The following is a 20,293-nucleotide window of genomic DNA, read 5'->3' as shown; positions in this document are numbered from 1 at the left end:
AATTTAGTCCTGCAAATTGTGCCCCGGTCTTCCACCAATACAACTGCTTTTATCATCAATTAAGTGTAATAACATTTTCATTACAGTTTTCATGAAGGAAAAACAAACATGGTAAAGAGTGCATGCAAAGCATTCCTCTTTAGGCATGTGGTATTAAAAGTAACACTAGATGTGATGTTGATGTCAGTCCTCTTCATTGTAGCCCACAAGCTTTGCACTCACTTTCCATAATCTCAGCGCGGCAAGATCATCTTTACCTTCAGGAGCTGGTTCCTTCAGCTTACAATCACTGTAAACAGAACCGTCTCATGATCCTTCATTTTAAACATGAACACATCTAAAATATTAAGTGAAAACTATTTAAATTATTTAGGTGTGTGCTTTTAAATTCAAATGAGCTGATCTCTGCACTAAATGGCAGTGTCATGGTTGGTTAGTGCAGATTAGTGGCGGTATTACCCCCTTCTGACATCACAAGGGGAGCCATACTTCAATTACCTATTTTTTCACATGCTTGCAGAGGATGGTTTATCAAAACTAAGTTACTGGGTTGATCTTATTCACATTTTCTAGGTTGATACAAGCACTGGAAACCCAATTATAGCACTTATAGAAAAAGTCAGATTTTCGTCATATGTCCCCTTTAACAAACAGTGTGATGACCGTATTTAAGGTTTTATCAGTATGCAATGCATGTGTGTCATATTGTTTTTTATTAAGTTTTAGGCACAGGTGCCCTGGATCCCACTATAAATTATTTTGCTGATGATGCCACTGCAGGTTACCTGAAGTAGCAGCCACTATAAGACTCCAGCCCCTCTGCAACTGCACAGTGGATGGAGGTCTGAGCACCTTGCTTTGGGGTTTTCATCAATAGAAAGGCAGGAAAAGACAACAGGGCGCTGAGCAGAGGGTGTTGCGTCTGCACATAACGCCCTAGTTCAGTGCGGATTACTCCAGGATGTAGCGCATAGACTGTTACACCAGACCCTGATTTAAAAGTGAGAATAATTAGACAAGTGTAATGCTATAACAACACATACAAAAAGACAACATTCAAGAGATTATAGTATAACAGCTTCTTAAAGAATTTTTAGGACATGGCTGATGGAGCCTACTGGTATAATGTAAGCACAAACCTTTAACCCTTCGTGCTAACTCCTGAGTAAACAGCAGGTTGGCAAGTTTGCTCTGGCTGTAACTGACCAAAGAATCGTATGGTGCTTTGTTGAAATTAAGGTCATCAAAGTGGATCTTACCTGTATAAGAAAAGTAATGAACTGAAATACTAAATGTAAACCTTTTTAGAGGTATGTGCTGTGTTACACCCACAGCTTTATTTTGAATGAATCATACACTCTTAGAAAAAAGGTACAACCCTTTTGCATGGGAGTGGTACCTTTAAAAAAGGTCCTAATATGTTGCATTTTGGTACAGATATGTACCTTAGAGCAGTGATTTTCAAACGTTTTCAGCGTGCGGCCCCCCTTGTGTACGGGGCATTCCTCCCCCCCCCCCCCCCCCCCCAAAGAAAATGTATGACAAAATAAATTTTAATAAAAAAAAAAAACATATTGAATGATAAAAAGTAGTGCTGTTGGTTAGTAACCTTATTGTTTTTAGGTTTAATTGCACATAATTCATTATAAATTAATTTATTTTATAAAATGTCATAAAACTGGGGCCCCCACTGGCACCATCTCGCTGCCCCCAGTTTGAGAACCACTGCCTTAGAGGTACCAATACACCTTTTACTTTAGGGTACCTTCTTGTACCTTTTTTCTGAGCATGGACATAATTTTCATATTTGTTTTACTGCTTGAAGACACAAAGACGAGGAATTTTCGGGATAATCTTTGGGACTTAAAGATGTGAAGTACATAATTCTTACCTCCTTTGTGAGCAATGCTGGACACATTAACAACTCGACTAGGAGAAGATTTCTTCAGCATGTCCAGAAGCAGAACAGTCAGAAGAAAATGGCCCAAATGATTGACAGCAAACTGGGTTTCATAGCCATCCTCTGTAAGGCTTTTAGGGCACATCATCACTCCTAACAGTACAACAATGGGTTAATCACACAGAATAAGCAGCTAACATAAAGCTAAATGCACACTTCTCTTACATAAAACGGTTACTGATGATCAATTCAAAGGTCTCACCAGCATTGTTAATAAGTATGTCCAGTCGGTTCTCAGTGGCGATGTACTCATGAGCAAATTGCCGTACTGAGAACAGAGATGCCAGGTCTAAGTACCGAACTACTATGTTGCCGTTACCCGTAGACCTGCGGATCTCTGCTGCCGCCTTTTCTGCTCTTGAAAGATCTCGACAAGCCATCACAATCCGAGCTCCTAAAAAATATTAGAAAATGTTGTCCATCAGTCTGACCTGGCTGTGTGGATAATAAATCCTATACACTCTTGTTTATGAGGATAACATAATGAAAATCAGGAGAGCTTGCTTACCTCTCATGGCCAAGTCATGTGCTGCTTCTTTTCCTATGCCAGTGTTGGCACCAGTAATGACAACTGTCTTTCCATCTAGTCGCACACGACATCGACATACTCCACCCGCAATCCACTTTCTCAGCAGAACCAAACCTTTTGTTTGTTTTTTTTTAAAGAAAAACTATTAAATTATACATGCTTGAATTTAGTAAGTTAGTTTTTCCAGTCCTAGCATAATGTAAGGTAAAATTGACCTGCATGTGTATGCAATCTTTTCACACTTGCAACATATGCAAGTTAGTAGGCTGGTTGGTTACCTGTGATAGATTTGACTTAAAATCCATGAGGTATATGATAAAATGCTTGCACAGAGACATTTTTAAAGAAACAAATGAAAAATCGTAGATGGTTATAGTCAGTTAAGTACACTTAATGTATTTCAATACTACATTTGATTTTAATTACCCTTCAGAATTTCCCAAAATTATAAACTCTTAAATGCCACTTGCATACTTGCATCAACTATGCTGTGTAGTAAACTAATATTAATGTGTTTTCTTTCTGAAATCGAAACTCAAGTTTCATAATCTAATTCTGAGATTGGCATCAAATTTTTGACATGGCCTTACTCACAAAAAAGGTGGGGGTTCAAATTTTGAAAAGTTTTAATATATTTATTTTATTACTCAATGTTTCTGAGATCTGTTAGATTCCCCCTCAAAATTTAACCAAATATCCTATCAGAAAATCTTCATACAAAATCTCAGTCAACATCAAAACTTACAGAACAAGTGCTTTCATTAAACACTTTTAGTTCATAACTGAGCAAAACATTTTTTGTTTTAGATTAGCAAAAGTTAGCAACAGACGAAACATTACATAACTTACTAATAGCTGTGACCGCAGTTGCTGTGCCATACTTGACAAGACCATTTGTCTTTAGTTCCTCCCAGAGTTGAATGGCAGAGATAGATAGATACATGTCTGTTTGATGAACTTAAAGATCTGTTTTCATTTTATTTACTGTTCTACAGTACTAAGCTCCTTGGTTTATGAAAATCTATTGTTTACCGGCTAGCCACCATCAACCCTCACCGATTGCCCTGCATTTACTTCTGGGTTAAGGTTTTATAAGAAGATTAAAGCAAGATCACGTTATCCATGGCTTATTGTGAGGCAGAGTGTGAATAACAAAAACAGTGATCAACACAGAATGTCAATGTAGTGGTTTGGTTGCTTTTTATTTTAATTGTGTTTTGGATTTTAAGTGTACATTTCAAGAAATCATAATTTTATGTGTAGGCTATCAATTTCTGCATTAAGGGTTATTTTATGACAAGCTCTGACCTTTAAACTGTGTGTATATAAAAGCTTTTTGGATATGTTGTAGTTTACTGACCCGCATATACCCTGCTGAAAAAAACAATAAAACCATTACAGACAATTCTAATGGTTTCCATTATAATACCAATAGGAACCATTAGCTTTTACCATTAATACCACACTGTGTTTTGGGCCATATTCCATTATAACCAATACATAGAACCATTAGAGACCAACAAATACCAATACACTGTGTGTTTTGGGCCATATTCCATTAGAAATTAAACCAAAAGAATTTCTGTTATGGTGTCTATTCGTTTTTTTAACAGGGTAGTGAGATAGGGTGTCAATGTTTCAAAAAAGGTTTTATCAGAATAACACTTTATCAGACAAAAATAAATAGCTTTAAAACAAATCAGTTTTGGAAATAGTTTGAACGTCATGTTTTATAACTCTGTAATCACATCTTTATAAACACGTTCTTTATGTGACCTATTTTTTTTTAATAAAGCGTAAAGCCTGCGCTAATGTTCTGCAGTAAGTGACCCGTATTGTTGATTTAAATTAAATAATAAACAAAAGTTTAGCTTATTGGGACAATCTAGACACGATAATTTGCATCCGGATCGTATGGCATTTCCCAAGAATTATTGATCCACCAGGGTTGTGTGTGTCTACTGGGGGTTGTCGTAGCCATTTTAAATAAAACGCGAAAGATTTAAATACCCTCACAAAATGCATGCAGCGTGATCATTTAGCGCAGTGTAACAGAACAAAACATCGACTTTTGATCAGCTAATTGTCGAGTGTGTATTGTTAAGTTTTCATAAAGACGTACTGAATAGCGAATTGTTATTTATTATTGCACTGAGGGTAACTTTTTGATCAAAGCAATACTCGTGTCTCCCTTAAAGCTTTTACACGTGTTTTTATTAAAGTAAAATAATTCCTCATAATCATATAATTGCCATATACAGTGTGGCAACACATGTGCATGTGGTGTAGTTGCACTAAAATGTCGCGACAAAAAAAAATGTTTCCACGTCATGCGAAACGGTTCATATTTGTGACTGTGAATCATGCATACATGTGAACCTTAACCGCCATCTTGAAATTAGGGAGAGCCAAGTGTGTGATACTCAATATGGGAGGAAAAGGGTTATAGGAAAACTATACGGCGTGTTACTGACTAAAATGCACATTTTATACCGAAGAGCGAGTCGACTGTTATTTTTTCTGAATTTAACTCTGCAGCGGCGAATTGCTGCATTATGTAAATGTTACGTTAGCTAAAGCTTATAGGCGGTCTAGCATTGAGTTTATGGCTGCCAAACACTATATATTTTATGCAACAAACGTGCTACAGTAAACAGATGTGTTACTGTCTAATGAAAAAAGGCATAAATATATGATAATTAGGCACATGTTTACTTTTTTTTTACGTAGGGCAAACTGGCTTTAAATAATGACACAATGTTTTATTCTAATATTAGTTTATAAAATTAAACAAAGCTCTAACGTAGACACCCTTAAAGCATAACGTGTAATGCATATTGACTTTTCGCATCAACCTTTTTATTGATTAAACAACGTATTATTTATTATCACGACATCCCGCCTTTTTCACAAAGATCGCAGCCAATCCGTGTGCAGGGAATTTTCGTGGAAGTGACGTTTTTAAATGTTCGCCTAACAATCGAAGAGGGAAAAGCGTCTGCAGAACAGAGATGTTTTCATCAAGCTTGCGCAGATTTAAAGGAAATAACGGATTTTGAAATGTTATCCTATCTCGTACATATGCGAACGGTGTATGAGGTAAGAGTTTGATTTCTTCTCACCGGAAGCAATGCAATAGTGTTTGTAAACAAGTTGTTAAAAGTTGTGCAGCCAGGGGTGTATTCCAGAAAGCAGGGTTAACTTACCATCAGATTAACCCCGAACTTTGGGTTGATCAACCCCAAACTTGCTTACTCGGGGTATGTCGGTTCCAAAACACAGTTTAAGAGTTAGGTCAATCAACTCGCTGAAAGTAACCCAGAGTTAACGCGCGCTCACGGTAACAACATAAAGGCATTGTCAATGGATCGCAGATTTCACGAGTCACCATGGAAACGTCAGAGAACTTAAAAGTTTTTAAATGAGAAATAACATTATAAACTAATATTTTCTGGCAAAATCAACGTTTTATAATCGGCTTAGAAGTGCGTGATTACAAAACAGATCAAATTAATTAATTAAATAATTAATACGAACCCATTTTACCCCATTTAAGTCCAATATTATATGTGTCTCAACGAAAATACACACAATTTTATTTAAAATAATCTAAAACAATCTAAAATAATTAATATAGTCAAAATAATCATAGATTTTATATATGATTGTAAACATATGAATTATGAATATATTTTCCCCTGTGAAAAGTAACAATGGTTTTACTACAGTAAAAAACATGGTTACAGTAAAACAAAATAACCATGGTTTTCAAAAAAACATAGTTAAACGATGGTTAGTGTAGTAAAACCATGGTTCTGCTGATAGTAATCAATGCACAAAAAAAACATGGTTACTACAACTATACACCAATAAAACCATGGTTAATTTCATAAGAGTTGTGGCACATAAAGTGCAAATACATCATAAGGCTTATTTAAAGGTTTTTTTTTTTTTAGATATGATTGTATTGTGTAGGCATAAAATGCACTATGATAATATTCACTATATTGTACTTATTTTACTTCTGCTCCTTTGGGTGACCCTGTTTAGTTTTAGGACTTTCCTTGTATGACACTGTGTCACCATCTTTTTTAACATTTACTGATAGCTGATAGATTAATGCACCCTCTTTTAATTGTAAAGCTTCCTTACAGTCCTTACAGATTTTCAATAATGTTGTGTAATGCTTTTCATTACACTACACTAAGAATGATCATTCATTTGCATTGGACGATTAGGATCTGCTGTGACAGAATTGGAGAATAGAAATGTTACATTAGTGTCAATAGTAACATGTTGTAATATATGTCCTGTATCATCTAATATATGCAAATATCTCAATTTCCCTTTGCTCAAAAATGATAGCTCAGGAAAGCAGCTACAAAAGGTCAATTTTAAAGAAATAAAGGTGATTTAGAAAAACACCAACTATAGATCAAATGTAGAGAGAGGGCTAAGGATCTGAAGTGCATGTTTAAGAAATAAATATTATACTATGAAATATATATTTATAATTTCATTTCATTGTGTACATGATTCTAACTGATATAATAGAAAATCTCTGACCACTATGCCATGTCTGTGATTCAATGGTGTTTCACCTAATGAAGTCTGTGCTTCACCTGTGTCACTATGTGGGTCAGTGTTAAATCATGCCTGTGCTTCATGGGTGTCATTCTGTGGGCCAGGTCAGATGCACATGCCTATCAGAGACTGCAGGCAGGGGTAACTTCTATCCCTCAGTAATTATTATTATGATAGGCATCATGTGTTTCTATTTGTTATATCCATTTACTGTAACATTGCCACATTGTCACTTAAGTAACATAGGTTAAGATTCATTAATGACAATGTATTTGCACACACATTTATTATAACTTTAGATTCATCTCAAATTATCTAGTAAGTGAAAGATGAGGTTATTTATGAATTGACAAAATTGATATGGAAATGTACTTTATTGTTAACATTAATTAACTGATGGAATTATGTTTCATACATCCACTGATATTTGGAGATATATTACTAATGAACATGATTAAATGTATAGTATTTAGTCCGAACACAAATATGAATAAATTTTTAATTAAATTTAATTAATAATAAAATTTATAGTAATTAGTCCAATCACCAATAACAATCCATGTTATTAAAAAAATAGTTTCTTTAAAAAAAATTCATTTCACACATTTTTTAAGACAGCAATAAATATTCGCGACTGTAAATATAATAAAATAAAATAAATGCTTTAACATTGTAATATTATGCAAAATATATGCTTCCACGCCCGCTGTACGCTCGTCATAAGTGCACGCATGCGCAGACTTCCTCCGAAGCCTCGTTTTATTAACTAAAATGAACTTACCCTGCAACATAACCTGCTCCGGAGCAGGTTATCTTCAGAGAGTCAGTTGCTATGGTTACTTACATAACCCGAAAGTTACCTCCGTTTTTGGAACCGAAAGCAGAGGTTATCCGCTTACTTACTCCTAAACTTACCCGGGTAAGCCACATAACCAGCTTTCTGGAATACACCCCAGGTAAACGCTAGCCTCTGTAGCTATACACACACACACACAGCTGTACGGGCTGCAGAGATGCAGTTAGCTGAACGGGCTAGCATTAGCATCGCACGCGCGCTCTTTGGGAAAGGAAGTGGTAGTGCGCGAGCTTGAGTGTGTTATGTTATTAATGTAATAATATAAATTAGGCTAAAAAATAGGTGTATAGATTTCTGCATGTTTATATCTTATAGTTAAATTAGTTGAAAGCAGTGGTTGAGAGGTACAAAACAAGCTGAGATAAATAAAATAAAATTATTTGGGCAAATGTGTCATTTATTCAACACAATCTAAATAATAATTTATAAATATTTATGTCTGATTAACTTTGATGTTTTTTTATAAACAATGACAAAATTTTTAATATGTCATACATTATTTATCTGTGTATATAAATAATAATTTATTTAAAAAAATTAATATAATAATAATAATAATAATAATAATACTAACTCTTTTATTGTTATTATTTGTAAGTTCAATACATAGACACACCCACTGACCACATTCACATACTAGTCTTGTAGATAAACTACAAAAGTGATGCTAATAAAGTATGCTCACTTATTTACAGAACAATGGCAGAATCTGAACTTTACATGCTATGTGATGATGAGGACCTGGCCCCATGTCAGAATATTGCAGAAAACACAGACACACAGTGTAGCACAGGTAAGTAATATATATATATATATATATATATATATATATATATATATATATATATATATATATATATATATATATATATATATATATATATAATAGTACAGTATATTATATCATTGGATTATTCATTCCGTATTCATTTACCTTTTGTAGCCCAAATTGGAAATACTGCACCTTCATCAGCAGCACAAACTGAGGGCACCTCCTCTAAAGACACATTGGCTGCTGCTGACATCACACATCAAGCTGTGCCTTTGGCTAATGGTAAGAAGAAAACAACCATGCAATAATATCTTAAAATGCAATTTTGATATGACTTCTATTAGAGCTTTTGATATTCCTTTTATTTACTGACACCTAGTGGTCATTATATATAATCACAAACATTCAACACCACAAAAAGTATCATGTAGAAATAAAAATGTACAAAAAGAAGCTAGTATTGAGACATATGCAATAGTGTTTTTGTGTTTGCTTTCTAGCTCCTGCAGTTACAGTAATGTCTAATGTCGTCCAGCCAAACGGAGCAGCCGGCCAAACCATCTACATTTCGACACAGGTTTTACTTTCTTATTTTCTTCTCTTTTTTTGAGCAATCACATTAAGATGTTATGAGAGACATTGGAAATTTTCCTTCTGATAAATTGAAGCATTCAGGATCTTTTTCTTACCCATGTTATTGTAGGACTGTGTGATTATAAGTTAGTTATATGTTAGAATATTAAGTGATGTGCATGTGTTTCAGAATAATCCAGGTCAGCCTCTTGCAAGTCCACCGGGTTTGGGGACATCACTTAGTTACATCTTGAATGGACAGCCCATTACTTTTCTGACTGCTGGTACGTCAACTCATAAATATTATTGAATATATTGGATAATATTATGTTATTGTCAACATTTTGCTCTTTATTTTATGACCTCTTTAGCTCAAGGACAACAGGTACTTTCTCCACGGTTGGTTACTACAGGGAATTCAACACAGCCTGTGTCCTCTGGAAACGTCTCTAGTATGCAGATCCCGGTCACCCTTACGCTCAGCAACTCTTCAAACGTACAGAGCATCTCTTCAGTGACCCCAGGGATGAGCTCTGCTAGCATGACATCCTCAAGCCTCCAACCAAACACAACTACAGGTACTAACATATTATTTTGATATACAGTCCCTCCAGAAAAACGCGATTATGCGATTGCATGATTCAATACGCTGCACTTTCGCAGCATAAATTGCAGATTTCCGTGCGCTAAATATACAGGGATTGCATGATTTTATAAACCCTGCATTTTCGTAGCAAAAATAACATGTATATCTTAGCAGAAAGTTGAAACATTTTGCATTTACTTCACACAAGCGCAGCCATGTCCCCTGTTGCCATGGGAACGTTATGAAGTGATGTGATTATGTGGAGTGAACATCATTGAAAAGCTGAAAACAGTTTTTGCAAGTTCCTAAAGTTGTTGCAAGTTCCCGCAGTTTTCATCGCATAAAATTGCATAAATATCCCGCATATTCCATCCATTTTTTAAAGGGGGGGTTTTATGGTATTTCAAGCATTTTGACTTATTAACACAGTTATAGAGTTGTTTCCTCATGCTAAACGTAGGCAAAGTGTCAAAAAAGCAGTTGGACATGTTACATGTATTTCTGTGCCGAATGCACTTCGCCAGGGTTCATACAAGTTTCGGAAAGTTTTTTTTGATTACAGGTCCAACTGACGTTTCAGGGGTTTTCTATACTTATCACTTCTTTACATGGGCACTTCCCCCGGAAAACTCCGCCCACCCGTCAATCATCGGGAGACTCTGTTTTTCTGGAAGGACTGGATAAAGCTCAACTGGTTTTAGTGTAAAAGGTTCAATCATAAACTTGTCTGTTTTATTTGTTTTCCTAGGAGCGAGATTTAAGGTCATAAAGGTCCACAAGTTTAATGGTGGACCCATAGCATCTAAAACTCCTGGTCAAGTAGTGAATCCACCTGGTCAGCCCACCAAAGCCATTGCCTTTGGTGCACAAACACCGACCACGAGACCCCAAGCACAAAACCAAGCCCCACAACCTGCCACAGCAACTAATGGTCAGCTATATAAAACTTGCATCATTTTCTGATGAATATATGTGACTTTATTGGTTAAACAAGTGATTAAATGACATTTTTATGTTTTGAAGTATTCAAAAAAGGCTCCAATATTCCAGCCGCCTGTGTCCGCTGTAGATATAAATACCAAAGGAGTGAATCCCTCCGTGGATACTTCTGTGTAAGTTTGTATTTTCTCCTATCTATTATAAACATTGAACTTTAAAGTAGACATTTTTATTATTTAATTATTCACCCCTATTTTCCAGCAATGCAATCAAGAGCTTATTGGAAGTATGTGGCGACTGAAATCCAAGGCTTTAAAAACAAAGGGCCAGAGTGACAAATCACACCTAAAACCCTCCACGTTGGAGACTCCCGTGTCTTTCTCCAAATCTTCACAATCTTCGCTCAAGCACATCACAGCTTCTGAGATACCCGCGGGAATGCCTAGTCCAGGCTCTGGGGATTTCGATAACCAGGGAAGACTGATCATGTTAGTTGATGACTTCTTCTATGGGCAGCGCGACGGCATAACCTCCTATGTACAATCCATAACGGAGACCATCATAATGAAGTGCCAACTGTGTGACAAGAGACTGATGGGCAACATCAAGTAAGACATTTTCTGTAGACTTTCACACATCTGTTTGTTTACTTGCTGTACTTTTGGTCTGTAAGTGAAACAGGTATACGTGTTGTAGTCTACCTGTTGAGACTTTCACATCAAGTATCTGATCTGTATTTTGTTTTATTTCCAATTAAAAACACATAAGAAAATCATTGTAGATCTCGAATAACTTTATTCTTCAACCCTCAAGGCTGATGAACCACATGAGACACCACATGGAATTGGAGCACCTGTCTGGAGCGATGGATACTCATACCATGTGCCAGCATTGCTTCAGACACTTCTCGACACCTTTACGTCTACAATGTCATCTTGAGACAGTCCATAGCCGAGTGGAGTCTTCGAGTGAGTTTAAGCAATATGAATATATTGACATCTTTTAGTGCTATATTGCTTTACTATACAACATAATGAAAAATATTAGAAGCGCAAGTGTTTATTATTTTTATTTTTTGTGTTTGTGTCGTATTGAAAGTCATTTATTTTATTCTGTTCCACAGAAGTGTGTAAGATCTGCGAGTGGTCTTTTGATAATGAGCCTCTTTTTCTGAATCACATGAAACATGCACACAAACCTGGCGAGATGCCCTACATGTGCCAGGTAACTTGGCTGTCTGCATATTCACACATTTTTTTTTATCGTAGCAACAGTCACTTAATTCTGAAGTTTGTTTCTGAATAAACACTTTGTGTAAATTAGCTAAGGAGATCATTTGAGGCTTGTTTTATTTTTTCTCACTTCAGGTGTGCGAGTTCCGCTCTTCTATCTTCCAAGACGTTGTTAGCCACTTCACAGAGCAACATAAGAACACCTGCATTTTACTGTGTATCTACTGCCTTAAAGTGTTTAAGTCGTGCAACGCCTACCAAGAGCACTACCTTAAACATCAGGTAACGAATGCTTTGTTAATTTAATGATTGCTTCATGTTTCATCAGCTGTTATAACTATAGAACAACTTTTTTTCTGTTCTGTCATAACATGACACTGAATACATATAAATGACCACCTAAATGCTGCTTTATCAGGAGGTGAATCATTGCAAATCTGCTAGGGATGCACTGAATTAGGGCTGTGTATCGCCAACAATTCCCCGATACGATACATATCCCGATACAAGGGTCCCGATACAATGCGCATCACGATACAAGACTATTTTTACATTTTTGTTCAGAATTTAGTAACATTATTATTATTATTATTATTATTATTCGTTTATTGTACATTGAATAAGCAGTGTTGTAACAGTTGTGTTTTTGCCATTCATTTATTAGCTATTAGAAATATTTAAAATCCCAGAGTTTGTACTTAACTTATGTTTTTTTAAAAGCAGTTTTACAAAGATGGTGCCTTCCTCTTGTCTCTCATTATTCTTCATCTATGAATATATCTATAAACATGCAGTCAGACTTAATACTATTTAATAGAAATCAGATTATTAATGTGACAGTTATAGTTTGAAGTAGCTCTGTATCTCTTCTCTAGACATACACTTTTCACATGCAAATCTTTGTCGTGTTTCTTCTCAAATGCGTCAGTACTGTTTTATAAGAGCATGGCTAATAAAGCCCTTTGCAGTAGTATAGGCTAAGATATCTGCGCCTACATACTGAACTCATTGACTTTAATGCGCGCGCGAGAGAGAGCGCGAGGATGCGGCTCGCTATGCAGACACGTGCACCAGCGAGACAGACACGCAAAGTGAAAGTATACCCCGCCACCTTTAACTCTACGTACTCCGCGGGACACATGCGTCCTTTCCATATGGATCACGGATCAACAGCAATTCGTCACGTTACTTTCAAAAGTACATCCGAATCGATACGGAAGGTGCTGTATCGATGCGCGCATCGTCAGGCGTCCATGACGATGTATCGTCGTATCGATATTTTGAACACAGCACTACACTGAATGTTTGGCAACCAAAATTATTCAGCCAAAAATAGCAAAAAAATTATTTCCGGTGTTTGGCCGAACCAGTGAAAAGACAGAATAAATTTAACCGTTTACAGTTTAACAAGTCTATCTATAGCTATTTGAGTGACCAGGTGTAAAAAGGCCCCTATAATGACTGCTGGAATGTAAATAACCAAATTCATTGTTCAATAATGTGAAATAAATAGTGGTAAAGTAGTAAAAAGCACATCCTAAAAATGTAACTTGTGCAATGGTGAGAAAATGGGCAAAATTGTTCGGCATTTTTATTCGGCTTCGGCCAAGAATTTTCCTTTCGGTGCATCCCTAAAATCTGCTATTTGTCTATGATTGGAGTTATAATAAGATGAACCATTTGTTGTCCACTCACTTTGGAAAAGTGGTATTTAAAATTTTATATTTATAATAAGTACTATGTGATACAAAGTTCTGCATTATTAGGGTGATGGCAAATGATATAAAGTATTGGAATGCATATGTATCTGTTACATTTTTGTACGTATGCATTTGTCCAGAAGAAATCGGTGTTGCCTTGTGACAAATGCCGGCTTCAGTTTCTTTTTCCGAAAGAAAAGATTGAACACAAACACAGACTTCACAGGACATGTGTCAAACCCCAGCAGTTGCAGGGCCTCAAACCCGGCACTAAGGTAAGACAATCCCACATTTGTATAATTGCAGTCATTGTAGAGACACTCCACTTTTTTTCAAAATATGCTTATTTTCCAGCTCCCCTAGAGTTAAACATTAGATTTTTTCCGTTTTGGTCTGATCTCCGGGTCTGGCGGTGTACCACTCTTAGCATAGCTTAGCATAATCCATTGAATCTAACCAAAGAGTTTTGATATTTTTCCTATTTAAAACTTGACTCTTCTGTAGTTGCATCGTGTACTAAGACCGACGGAAAATTAAAAGTTGTGATTTTCTAGGCAGATATGGCTAGGAACTATACTCTCATTGTGGCGTAATAATCAAGGACTTTGCTGTCGTACCATGGCTGCAGCAGGCACAATGATATTACGCAGCGCCTGAAAATAGTTCCCTGCTATTGAAAGTGTCCAAGGGGACTATTTTTGGGCAGTGCGTAATATCATTGCGCCTCCTGCAGCCATGGTACACCAGCAAAGTCCTTGATTATTACGCCAGAATGAGAGTATAACAAACTCTTGAGAGTTGACATTATAACCATTATACCATCATTTTACAAATTACGTAAGTTTTCTGTTGGCTTGTTGAGATTTTTGGTACCTTAAATGTAAACCCTTGGACCGTGTCTGCTTCAGGTCATCATTCGAGCTTATGCCCTGAATCAGGATCCTGTCAGCCCTGACAAAAATGATGTAGAAGCAACCCAGACGGGTGTGGGAAAGCATTCCTCAAACCCTTCAACAACTCGAGTACCACAAAATGTCACCAATACAGTAATTCCTATAAAGAAAAAGCCAGTGGAAAACATGGTGGAGCTGATGGTAAAATTTCAAAGCCAATAGTGAGTATTTGCTACTGTTTGGATAAAAAGTAAAATTTTTGATAAGAATTACAGATTTTAGGAATAATATATTTCTGTTATGATGTCTTATTTTTCCAGCAATCTATTAGAAAAACAGTTCTGCATAGAATGCAGCTATGAGATACCAAGTTTTTCCAACCATTTTCCAACTTACGTGCGCTGTTCCCTCTGCCGATACTGCACCTGCTGTTGTAGAGCGTATGCCGATCACATGATCAGGTGAAAAAAACATTATTTGAATTGATTGTAAGGCAACACATTTTTTTAAAATATTTTTTTCTGTATAAAAAATGCTTAACTTTTTGTCTTTATTTGCAGTGTACATGTTCCTCGCAAAAGCACCAGGAAATATATCACCCTGTACAAATCCTGCCCAAAGTAAGATTACAAATCCTCTTACCCTTCTGTTGTATGTGTATTTCTACTTTTATAGTCAGTCATGATCTTAATCTTTTACAGGAGGGGGCGTCTAAGCTGTACCAACTGTAAATACAAAACCCAGATTGGAGATTGGATGGCCAAGCATCTTGCTGAATTTCCAACACATCGTGCAAGCCAGTGCACACTGCGTGGTAGGATGTTTAATATTGCCTAAAAATTCAATATTACAAGCTTGTTCTTTTCTATCACAGCCAGTTTTTAAATAATATTCCTTATGTTTCAGAAGGATTTTCACGTGGTTTCAAAAGGTATGTCGATTTCAGTTTGCTTACATGGGGTCTCTTTGGGAATGGGTGTAAAATAAATGTCTAGTATTTATAAGGGTTCATGGTATAAAAGCAACAGACTTTTGTGTTGATTTCTAGGGCTGCAGGACATTGAAGGAATACATGCCATGCGATAACTTTATAGACAATTCGATATGTAATTTGATAAATTTACCTTTGATTTAAAAAGAGGCGGAGACTACTTAAGTATTTTTACTTTCTACACAAAAGTAAATTCCTAAGTATTTGAAGAGTTTGGTTCCAAAATGCAATAAATCCATTTTGACAAATTTCGGTAAAAACGTGTTTTCTATACCAAGAAAGTGACAAGATGAAACACTATTTTCTGTTACAAACTTTCACATAGCATCTTTAGGTTATAAAAACATAAAAAATTCAAATCCATAACTTGATTTTTCAAAGATTTATTATAAAAACAAATTATTTTTTCCACAAAATGCAATAAATCCATGACACTTTTTTTCAAAATTTTATGAATCTATTCAATCAATGTATAAATGTGCATTCATCTTCGCCATGTTATATTCATTTAGTTGAACAGTTGTACACACTGATTAACAAAATAAACATTCATGGCATTAATCAAAACACTTACTTTGTCATATTAGGAACACTGTCATTACTGCGGTTATACTTGACGTCGTCAACATTTTTTTTGAGTAAAATTATGGAACGTTTTTCATAAGATCCCCTGGGGTCAATGTGTTAGCACGAGTGAAGCTAGATGCTGTCGAGAGAACAAGCGATCGTCTCCCGAGTGCCTCTCGCGTAAATTATTAGATGTTGATGGCTTACATTTCTTTCCCGTCACAGAAAACCACAGGTTTATCAATGCCATTAAAGCATTATTTCGTTTTTGTTTGTTTGTTGATCACGAAGTACAAAGTAGATGAGGAAAACTAGGACACCGTGTACTCAATGCGCCACCATTGTTTGTTTACATTGCGTGGAATGGTGCGCTGTAATCTGTGGAGTGGATTTATTGCATTCTGTAGAAAAGGAGGAGTGGCGTTTATTGGTTTTGGGAAAAAAGAGAGAAAATATGACAGAATAACTCAGCGGATATTGGATTTTGCATAAAATTAAGAATTTACTTTTAAATACTGACCTGATATAATACTGATTTTGGCAATAACTCATTTTTTTCAAAAATGGCGTTTATTGCATTTTGGAACCAAACTCTTCATTTGTATTTTATCAGTGTTTTTCTTTGGAAAATATACATTCCAAAGCATATTATCATAACTTTTACTCCACTACATTTCATAATTTCAGGTTTTGGGTACATTAGTACATTAAACATCTAGTATTTTGTTTACTTTTACTTGAGTAAAAAGTACTTTTGTATATCTACTGAAGAAAAGTTAAAGTACACAATATTATATAATTAGGTATTAAATAAATTTTAATATGCAATATAAAAGAAATACACAGTATGATTCTATGCTTTAGAATGTAGTGAACATTTTTTAGTAAAGTAAATTTTTTCCCAAGACACGAATTCTGATAAAGCACAGATGCTTGGAAAATTTAAACTCAAGTAGTGTCCATCTCTGGATACAAATCACTTTAAAACCCGAAAACTGTATAACCAACATACGTTTTACATTCTACCTGGAAAAAAATTCATTGCTTTCTCTGTAACGCCCAGTCTGTGCTATCTGCATCGACCAAAATCTATGCATATTGCGATCAATATATAATATTTTTGATATACCATGCAAACCTACTGATAACTTGCAGACTGTTAAAAAGTAAAAGTTGGAACAACTTAAATAAAAAAATACTAATTGGTAACACTTAAAAAAATCTCACTTAAAATGAAAAATGTAACAATGAATTAAGTTGGGAAAACCCCATTTTTTTTAAGCTTTGTCATTTTTTATTTTTATTACTTACTTACCAAATTAAAATAATTTTTTAAAGTTTATTCAACTTTAGTGTAGTTTTTTAAAAACAGTACTTTAGCATAAACTACAGTTTCACAAAAAAAACAGATGAATAAAGACACTCAATTAGACAGTTTTAAGGGGACATATAACAATAATTTAATTTTTAAAGACTTTTTTTAAAAAGGAGCCAAATTTCAATAACCTATTTTTCTTCACATGCTTGCAGAGAAGGGTTTACCAAAAAAAGTTACTGGGTTGACCTTTTTCACATTTTTTAGGATGATACAAGCACTGGGGATGGGGACCCAATTATAGCATTTAAACGTCAGATTTTCATGATATGTCCCCTTTAAATGATATGGTTAAAGGGTAGCCATACATATGATTTTAGCTTTTATCATAATTCATAAATTTTTTCTTGTAGATTTGTCTTCATCCCAACGGACTTGCTCAAAGGTGGTCAAAGACTCAACAACAGAACGCTTCTGCCTTTGAAAGTTAACCAAGTGGACAAAACAGGATCAAATCCTCCCTCCTCTCGTAAACTCCTACCTCGACCCACCTACATCATAACCCTCCCTGCTGGTCCCGCCCAACCATCTTTCTTTCCCATTCAAGTTCAGCCTTTAAAACCAAGTGCTGTTCCAAACCAAAACTCTGAGGCAAAGCAAGCTGCACCAAAACCCATTCTGAATGAAGAATCTTCTGAAATGAACCAGATTCGTTCAGGAAAGACACATACTCTACCCCAGCTGAAAGTTATGCTGTACGCTCTTTGCTGCGGGGTTCCACAGGCCGCGATTCAATTCGACACTAAGCCGGAAGAAGTCCAGTCCTTGCTTCTGAAACGAAAACATCAGCTTGAGCGTTTGAGAATCAGGGGAGGCTTGACTACACCGGGAGCTGACAGGTTAATTGATTGGGTGCTATGCCAGCGTGAGCAACAGCTGCCTATTAGTGAAGCTAACCTGTTCAGCAAGGCCTCAGAGTTCATGGGCATAAATGGTATGCCAAACATCTCTTATGACTGGGTGGTTGATTTCCTACTGCGCTACGATCTTGGCTTGCAGGCATATGCCACATCCAGGAAAATGTTGCCACAAAGGACTCTGGAGCTTGTACGTTCCTGCAACAGATTTCTAAACCATCAAATCACCTATCAAAGATTTAGGCTGGGTGGTATTGGCACCATGGATGAGCTCTCTATCTTTATAGACATGGAGCAGTTAGATGGAGCCTCTGCAGATTCGTCTACCATGATATCTGCTTTTAAGTTGATGGGCACCTCAGCTCCACTGATTGATGTTGTGTTCACAGCCTTGTATGATGGTACGGTACTGTCCACCATGCTTTTCCTTCGAGGTGAACCTCTTAGTCCAAATGCACCATGCTTGCCTGACTACATCACCCTGGAGGCTCGTCCAGAGGGGTTCACAAATGAAGAAAGACTTGAACTTTGGTTGAACAAGGTATGGCGCCCACACCTAAACCCCAGTTCTGGAGGTAAGGGAATACTGATAATGGACAGCTACAAAGGACACATGGCTGATGATTTCTTGGCAGCGCTCAACAGTGCTAATACCCTGCCAGGTACGATCCCTCGCGGTAGCTCTCGTCGTCTACAGCCCCTGGAGGCCTGCGTGGGTCCGGTGTTACGCGAGTATCTGCAAGCTTGCTGGAGTCAGCACGTGACATTGGCACCACAAGAACTGGTTGGAGCGAAGCCTGCTGACTTGGCTCGTCTTCTCTCAGGTTGGATCACTGAGATACTTGATATTCTGAGAGCAGATCCAAAGCTGCTTTTTCACTCTTTTCATCAGGTTTTGAGCACAAACTCGGAGGCAATATCTGAGGAGCCTTCAGAGCTGGTGCGGAGTCTTACAGCAGCTCTTTTGGCCAGTAAATTGCAAGAAGATGAAGCTAGGCAACAGTCGGCAATTTTTTCTCAACAAAATGCTTCCCCCGGTGTCGGTTCTCCAAAATCTGTGCCCTCTCCGTCAGCCAGCATCCTTGCATTGAAAAGGATCTTTGAGAAGGACAGTGACGTAGAGTCATTCCTTGGTTTTGAGGATACAGAAATGATAGATCATTAAGTTCTTTAGGAATGGAATAGTATTTCTTTAGTGGCCAGGTTTTTTACGTGCCTTCTTTGAATTTGTAATTAATGTTTTATTTTTTGTCGGATCAAATGGTCAAAACATTATAACATGAAAATAGATTGCTTGAACGTGTTAGTATGGTTGCATATGTAAATATTTGTTGGTCTCATGGATAAGGTTTCTGGTAAATACCGTAGTGTTGGTCTTTTTAATTACTGACATGTGTTACAGCTTGTTAAACCTCCCAGTTTAATATAACTTTTTTCAGTTTGATCTGTTGTCAGAATGTGCATAGATGTAAATGATTTGAAATCATATTGTCTGCTGTATCTAGTATTGTACCATATTAACAAATTTGAATACTTATAAATAAACATTTTCATAGGTATATAATTTAAGCATTGTTTTATGTCGCATTCTTTTTTCTTACAACTGTCAGGTTTCTATCAATGGTCTTATAGCACACCTTAAAGAGAAGCAAATTGTGTTTTTTAAAGTTATATATATGAACGTTTGTGTACTTTTCCTTTTAAAATTAGAAAACCAAATCCAGGAATCAAGTAGTTTCCTGACTGTCATGTAGAAATAGAAAAAAAACATTGTCCGATTTAAAAAAAAAATGTGTTTATAAAATGGAAATTGGGATTTAATATATAGGTCCTACGTGTGTGAAAATCTTTTCAATTTTGCAGCTGGCGCAAATTGCGT

At 36.2% G+C, this 20,293-nt stretch overlaps 2 protein-coding genes across 4 annotated transcripts; one reads left to right on the top strand and one right to left on the bottom strand.

Moving 5' to 3' along the window:
- Nucleotides 1-84: 84 nt before the first annotated feature.
- Nucleotides 85-3,464, bottom strand: LOC135772533 (retinol dehydrogenase 12). Its single transcript, XM_065282284.2, has 7 exons — nucleotides 3,339-3,464; nucleotides 2,469-2,603; nucleotides 2,163-2,354; nucleotides 1,892-2,053; nucleotides 1,140-1,259; nucleotides 786-990; nucleotides 85-289 (listed from the first exon to the last, which is right to left on the bottom strand). The coding sequence occupies exons 1-7, from the start codon at nucleotides 3,430-3,432 to the stop codon at nucleotides 184-186; spliced, it is 1,014 nt and encodes a 337-aa protein (XP_065138356.1). The 5' UTR covers nucleotides 3,433-3,464; the 3' UTR covers nucleotides 85-183.
- Nucleotides 3,465-5,340: 1,876 nt separating this feature from the next.
- pogza (pogo transposable element derived with ZNF domain a) lies at nucleotides 5,341-19,983 on the top strand. Of its 3 annotated transcripts, none has more exons than XM_065291331.2 (19): nucleotides 5,341-5,588; nucleotides 8,625-8,722; nucleotides 8,873-8,983; nucleotides 9,202-9,278; nucleotides 9,465-9,558; nucleotides 9,646-9,852; nucleotides 10,609-10,791; nucleotides 10,884-10,972; nucleotides 11,061-11,407; nucleotides 11,613-11,767; nucleotides 11,923-12,023; nucleotides 12,167-12,313; nucleotides 13,875-14,006; nucleotides 14,640-14,845; nucleotides 14,945-15,085; nucleotides 15,185-15,244; nucleotides 15,326-15,438; nucleotides 15,531-15,555; nucleotides 17,911-19,983. In XM_065291331.2, the coding sequence occupies exons 1-19, from the start codon at nucleotides 5,584-5,586 to the stop codon at nucleotides 19,577-19,579; spliced, it is 3,960 nt and encodes a 1,319-aa protein (XP_065147403.1). In that variant the 5' UTR covers nucleotides 5,341-5,583; the 3' UTR covers nucleotides 19,580-19,983. The 3 variants fall into 3 exon arrangements, with proteins under 3 accessions (XP_065147403.1, XP_065147411.1, XP_065147397.1); XM_065291339.2 differs by having other exon boundaries at nucleotides 13,872-14,006; nucleotides 15,534-15,555; XM_065291325.2 differs by having other exon boundaries at nucleotides 5,342-5,588; nucleotides 13,872-14,006.
- Nucleotides 19,984-20,293: the final 310 nt, after the last annotated feature.

Source organism: Paramisgurnus dabryanus, chromosome 19, assembly GCF_030506205.2.
Source record: "Paramisgurnus dabryanus chromosome 19, PD_genome_1.1, whole genome shotgun sequence".
In the NCBI taxonomy this organism is placed as follows: Eukaryota; Metazoa; Chordata; class Actinopteri; order Cypriniformes; family Cobitidae; genus Paramisgurnus; species Paramisgurnus dabryanus.
Note: the sequence above shows the minus strand (reverse complement) of the source record. Positions and strands in the feature narration are given on the sequence as shown.